Source organism: Neoarius graeffei, chromosome 25, assembly GCF_027579695.1.
Source record: "Neoarius graeffei isolate fNeoGra1 chromosome 25, fNeoGra1.pri, whole genome shotgun sequence".
Classification (NCBI taxonomy): domain Eukaryota; kingdom Metazoa; phylum Chordata; class Actinopteri; order Siluriformes; family Ariidae; genus Neoarius; species Neoarius graeffei.
In genome coordinates this window covers 15,835,341-15,842,438 of record NC_083593.1, presented here as the reverse complement: position 1 = coordinate 15,842,438, position 7,098 = coordinate 15,835,341, and the positions used below count along the sequence as shown (strand labels likewise).

The following is a 7,098-nucleotide window of genomic DNA, read 5'->3' as shown; positions in this document are numbered from 1 at the left end:
GCGTATTTCCTTTTCCCGGTTGTCATGGCATCACCAAGCGCCGGGAAAACAACGTGGATGAAGACACCAGTGTTGCCAGATACTGCTGACGTTTTCCAGCCCAAAATATGTTCAAATCCGCCAACATGCACTTAAAACCGCCCAATCTGGCAACACTGGAAGACACGCAGTTCTGTTGTTGTTGATATTCGCCATTTTGGAAGCGCAAAATACCAGGATGCAAATTATGCAATGCCGGTGTGTAATCAACTCTCCTCACGCGTAGCGAGTCTACCCCTGTAGCGCTCAGACATCCCATTTTATATCGGTGCTGCCCCGCAAACTTGCATTTACTCCGGAGTAAATTTCTTAAACCACCTCCCGAGCAGGGTTAGATTTGCACCGGTATAATTTTGTACCGTATGAACGCTCTACCGGGGCAGCCCCGGTGCTACATCAGAGTAAAAGTTGCCGTGTGAGCACCCCTTTTGATACTTGTGCTCAAAGAAGAAACCCATCCATGTTTAATTTCAGCGCAATAACACCTTTTATAAGACTCTGCACCTGTCCATTAGTCACCCATACCGTGCATTGTAATATCATCTGGCTATACGTTTACATAGGCACAAGTCCACCAAACTGGAAATATCTTAAAAAGAACATTAAAAACAATTTCAACCAACTATCTATAGATAGCCACAAAATCAATTACTAACCCCCACTTTGTTATAAAGTATGGTGATTTTCCATATGTTTATAGAAATGTCTTAATCACCTCATAACTTGGCAAAACGGCGGCCACTTGCTTCGTCACTCTAAGTGAGGAAGAATTACAAATTATGAAAGAAAATGTTGTTCCTAAAAGCATGAAAGACGCTATAAAGTTTGGTCTAAAACTATGATTTATGATATGCGAGTCGGCGTAGATAAGCGACAAATCCGTGCGCGTTACATTTGCATGCTGCTTTTAAAGTTTGAAAATAATCAGCTGTGCATTTATACGAAAACAATTATCCGCCTCAGTGAATAATGGTAATCAAATATACCGTGCGCCGAGCGGCTCTGGTTGAAATTACGGATTCTCTGACTTGTATCCTTCATAGGGCTGTGCGATGTCCCCTTAATTGGCATCGACGATGTTTACAGTGCAAACATCGTGATGGACGATCATATCGTGGGCGGGGGGGTTTTTAATACCATGTTATTAAATATATTATTATTATTATTATTATTAAAAGTATTAGATACTCATCCGAGGCTTTGGCACGTAAAGAAAAAAAAGCGCTAGGTGATGTGGAATATTTGGCCTTGATAACGGATATGTGGTCCAGCTGCAACATGATGCCCTATATGTCAGCTACCGTACATTATGTGGACCGAGAGTGGGCAATGCAGTCCAAATGCCTGCAGACGAGTTTCATGCCAGAGACACATTCAGTGGACAATTTAGAAGACGCATTGCGCGGGACACTTGCCGAATGGAAAATAGAGGAGAAAAAGATCGTCTGCATAACAACGGGGCGAATATTGTCACAGCCATCAGGCAATTGAAATGGCCGTGGTTAAGTTGTTTTGGGCACAATTTGAACCTGGCCATAACCAACTCGCTTGCGCAACAGAGGGCCAGTACAGACCGAGCGTTTGGAGTTTGCCGAGCAGTCAATACTGCGTTTGCGCACAGCTGGCTTCGGAGAAATGAGCTGCGCAAAGCGCAGGTGGAAATGAACCTCCCCGAGCACTCACTGATCACGGTAAGATATTAATCTGCTCTAGCAATGAAAGACTAGTATTCAAACTATGAGAAGAAACTACACTTAAGCTATTACTCATTGTTTATTTACACCATATCAATTGAAGATGCGTTTCGGCCTTTAGTGCGCACTTGAACGCGCTAATTTTTCCAATTTATTTGTGTTTGAATTATTGCACCAGCTTTTAAAATCATGATTTAATATTGTTTTTTTTTTTCCTGTCTTTACATTTATCAGAATCACCTTCATTCTTCCATTTGGTTTGACATTATGGCTTAGAGTGGACCATTTTGTGTCTGAAAGTAGGCCTATTTACCAGATTAAAGTTATTTGACTTCTGCCGAAGTCTGCGCTTCACTGCCATTTGGGGTGCAATATTTCCTGACTGAAGTCGTTAATAGTGGCTATTTGTTTGAACAACATGACAAATTTTACATTAAAAGTATAGTGTAGGCTAAAAAATGAAGTCAAAATTTATTATTAGTAGCATACTGTATTTGTGTAACCACATGTTATGTTCACTAGCACGTCCCTGCATCATAGCCTACGTGAACAAGCGGTAATAGGATATTACTTTATAATGATTTATATAATTATGTATTTATATATAATTATATGTTATATAATATATTTATATATTAAACAAAACTAACTAACTAAACTAACAAAAAACTAACTTTTTAGGTTAAATAGGCCCAGATGATACCGTATATGCATGTTTATGACAGGAGGGGGCGTGGTATCACGATGGTGGCTCTCCATCGTGATGGATGACCACCATCGTCGATGGACGATGGCATCGTCTATCGGCACAGCCCTAATCCTTCATCAAAAAATTCCAAACTAAGTTAACTTTTGTCCGCAAGATTGACTCTCGGCATAAACTCACTGGAGGCAGCCATGTTTGTCGTTTACGTCGGCGCGACCTTCGAGTTACACGCGTGCACTGTACCATGCTCTCGCTAGGTATGATCATGACATGTAGATCTACATACCCAGAAGTGCTTGCGGCACCACAACTGTGACTCAAGTCAGCTGTACAGCTTGAAATTATGACATCAGTTCATGGTACAGTTGTGTTCAAAATAATAGCAGTGTGTTTAAAAACGTGAGTAAAGCTCAAAATCCTTATAATAGTTTTTATTTCCATGCATTGGGAACACTGCACATTATATTCTACATCAAAACATGAAGAAAAATGTATGAATATTTTAATTACTTTACAGAAAATGAAGAAAAATGAACATTGGGCTGTTCAAAAAAAATAGCAGTGTCTGCATTTTTCATTACAAACTCCAAATATTTACTGTATAAACTGAAAAAACCTTAAGGATTTAGTGTTCCTGTGAATCACTAAACTAATATTTAGTTGTATAACCACGGTTTCTGAGAACTTCTGGCACCTGTGAACAGGTATTCCAGCCCAGGATGATTTGACAGCATTCCACAATTCCTCTGCGTTTCTTGGTTTTGCCTCAGAAACAGCATTTTTGATGTCACCCCACAAGTTTTCTATCGGATTAAGGTTCGGGGATTGGGCTGGCCACTCCATAACTTTCATTTTGTTGGTCTTGAACCCTGATGCTGCTCGCTTACTGGTGTGTTTGGGGTCGTTGTCTTGTTGAAACACCCATTTCAAGGGCATTTCCTCTTCAGCATAAGGCAACATGACCTCTTCAAGTATTTTGATATATGCAAACTGATCCATGATCCCTGGTATGCAATAAATGGGCCCAACATCATAGTAAGAGAAACATTCCCACATCACGATGCTTGCACCACCATGCTTCACTGTCTTCAGAGTGTACAGTGCAGCGGTCTCAAAAGTAGCCGGTCACCGGCTATGGCTTGTTATGCCGCCGGCTATTGTCAGTCGAGTCACAAAATTTAATATTAAATATTTCTGACAGCAAAAAAAGTTGTGAACGTAAATTACATCCACTATGTCATGTATGTCCGTTGCCGCGTCAACTGTGTTTACATCCTCGACATGAGTGCAGCCATTACTGCCGCCTGTGTTGCCAGATTGAGCGGTTTCCCGCCCAATTTGGGCGGTTTTAAGTGCATTTCGGCGGGTTTTGAACATATTTTGGGCTGTAAAACGTCAGCAGTATCTGGCAACATATTTTTTTTACTTAATACAAGAAATTAATGGATGCCAACGTTTTTGCCAAAATGGTATTTTATTTTCCATTGTTTAGGCAGCTTCAGCATCATACTGTGAGATTCTGTTCAAATTGTTTTTTTTCTTCTATGAAGCCTGAGCCATTTATTTTATTAGTTTATAATTATTGTTTAATTTAGTCTTCAGGAGAAACTGCCTGCACACAGTACTAGTATTAATAGGTTTTTTTTTTCTTACATGAAAGCTGAGGCATTTATATTATATTTTAAGGTAACTTCATGTTGTGCTGTGAGGTTCTCTGCACTTTCACTTTTGAACCAACAGGTGCATTTGGATAAGTAAAGCCTATTTTTCTGCATTTTTGTAGTCCTGGTAATCTTTTAAAGTTGTTTATAGGACCATTTCTCAGTGTCTGTTTTTTTAATCAATAGTTTTTCAGTAATAACTTAATATTTAACATATCACTCAATTTTAAACAACCCCCGCGCCTCCCCCATAGTCTCCAAAATTTCTGTGGGAAACACTGGCGTGCGTAACAACGCTAATCAAGCTTATGCTAGACGACCCGGGTAAATGTTATCCCAATTTTAGATGGCCTGTTCCAAACCATCCCACCCCATGAAAAATTCGTACTTGTGCGCATATATATATATATATATATATAAAAAATAGGCTTTGCGTGCATTATGTGTGCCGCTGACAGACATTTTACCATTTTGCACCCTGCTGTAAATTATTTGTACCCTGCTATTCTCCCAAACTTTGAAGCCTCTGACTGTGGCTTGAATTCAGTGTTTGGGGGTCGTCTGAAAAACTGTCTGCGGCTCTTAGACCCAAAAAGAACAATTTTACTTTCATCAGTCCACAAAATGTTTTTCCATTTCTCTTTAGGCCAGTCGATGTGTTCTTTGGCAAATTGTATCCTCTTCAGCATGTCTTTTTTTTAACAGTGGAACTTTGCGGGGGCTTCTTGCCGATAGATGAACTTCACACAGGTATCTTCTAATTGTCACAGTACTCACAGGTAACTTCAGACCGTCTTTGATCACCCTGGAGCTGATCATTGGCTGAGTCTTTGCCATTCTGGCTATTCTTCGATCCATTCGAATGGTAGTCTTCTGTTTTCTTCCACGTCTCTCTGGCTTTGCTGTCCATTTTAAAGCACTGGAGATCATTTTAGCTGAGCAGCCCATCATTTTCTGCACTTCTTTACAGTATACGTTTTACCTCTCCAATCAACGTTTTAATCAAAGCACGCTGTTCTTCTGAACAATGTCTGGAACGACCCATGTTTCTTAGGTTTTCAGAGAGAAACGGATGTACAACATGTGCTGGCTTCATCCTTAAATTAGAGCCACCTGATTGACATCTGTTTTTTCACAGAATGAATGATCTCACTAATTAAACTCCACACTGCTATTATTTTGAACACGTCCCTTTCACTTAATTATTCGATTACACAGACTCAGGAGCATGCATATCATGAATGTTGGGTCTGTTGGTTTTCTATGACTCTACTACACCTACTGGTAAATTATTTGCCATGTAGTAATATAATTTCCACCAAAAACAGTGATTGATCTGGTTAGTCGTGTTGGACTGCTATTATTTTGAACACAAGTGTATATCCAGGATGTGCCATGACTGATATGGTGAGTCAGGTTTTTTTTTTTTGACATGACAAGATACATTGCTTAATCAAATGGTAGAACGGTCACGTGAGCCATCCTTGGCCAATCCCTGCATGGGAATTTTTTTGATGAGGGATATAATGAATAATAACCTTGACTTTGTCTCACTTATTATTCACCGATGATTCATTCACCTTTGGAGAATAATTTTTTAAAATACAAAAATCACACAGTGCCCTGCTTTCCAAAATCACATAGCATTAACGCATGTGCCCACACCCTGTTTTTTCCCCCCGCCGGTCTAAATGTATTTTAAAGGCCATAAGACAACCAACCAAAAATTTTATTTTTTTTTTAAATTAAGCATTTAAAATTATTTATAAGAAAAATACAAGCAGGAAGCTGATCAAGTGTAAACAAACAGATTGAGGATTAATACAGAACAAATTAAAATATTCTTTAAGACAAAATACTGATTGGTCCTTACTAGTTGAATGAAGAGCTTAAACTGCATGACAACTCATAACTAACAAAGCAAAACTGAAATGGTCCACCTTGTTTGTAGTGTAAATTTGCAATCAACTTCCTAATTATTTAAAAAAAAAAGGTGCAAGTAAATGGTTAGTGATCCCAATCACTGTTTTGTACCATTTGTATTCAGTAACTGATTTACTCTAGTTACGACATTATATAGCACATCATTTATGCTATATAATTATAATATTTAAAATTCTATAAGTGTTATACAATATGATTATTGTATAGATGTATGTACACAGACTGATCACAACAATCCATTCAGGACGAGGTTGCTGCATGCACGTGTCCCCGTCTATGTCGTCCTGGCAACATGGGGAAATCCTCAGGTAAAAGCGCGTGCTCTCGGCAGGTGGGACAAGTGCTCTGCTCCTTCAGCCAGGACTTGATGCACTATACACATGAAACAAACAATAATCAGGGTTTTGGTCTTCAAACAGCTCAATCTGGGTGGCCACTAAAAATTAAACTTCTCTGGTATACCTTATTGTCAAAATCTTCATCTCATTATCTCTAGCCGCTTTATCCTGTTCTACAGGGTCGCAGGCAAGCTGGAGCCTATCCCAGCTGACTACGGGCGAAAGGCGGGGTACACCCTGGACAAGTCGCCAGGTCTAATGGTGCCACCATTAAACTTTTGAATTTTGTCAAAATATTTCACCCAGTGTGTTTTCTTACCAAAAGGAACATAAAAAACAAAAACGCATCATGATCGGAGGAACTTTTCATTTTTAGGGGGCAACTGATGCACCCTAGTGGGCATGGATACCACTATGGAATCCCCAAACAAGTCATGATTTGGCTCACCTTATCTATCCACCCAGACGCAAACTTGCGCTAGTCATTATGCCTAGCCTACGAAATGCATGACCGTTCAAATGCTTCACTATAGGAAAGCCAGATTAAAAAGATCTGTCGTGCTACAGCTGGGGTCACGTATTTTGGCACGGTTGGTTTACTCGCTGAAAGACCGTCAAGAATAACACACCCGCAAACACATGATTAAAACTAATCTGCAATACATCTCGTAGACCCTTGTCTTCTACCACCGATAGCGGTCTGCAGTCCAGGGCAA

General features: G+C 39.6%; 1 protein-coding gene across 3 annotated transcripts in view; it reads right to left on the bottom strand.

Moving 5' to 3' along the window:
- Positions 1-5,810: 5,810 nt before the first annotated feature.
- ttc3 (tetratricopeptide repeat domain 3) overlaps positions 5,811-7,098 on the bottom strand; it is a 115,091-nt gene continuing 113,803 nt past the window's right edge. For all 3 annotated transcript variants that reach the window (XM_060909400.1, XM_060909401.1, XM_060909402.1), the window contains exon 46: positions 5,811-6,416. In XM_060909400.1, the coding sequence (XP_060765383.1) occupies positions 6,285-6,416 (132 nt within the window). In that variant the 3' untranslated portion in view covers positions 5,811-6,284. The remainder of the gene's footprint in view (positions 6,417-7,098) is intronic.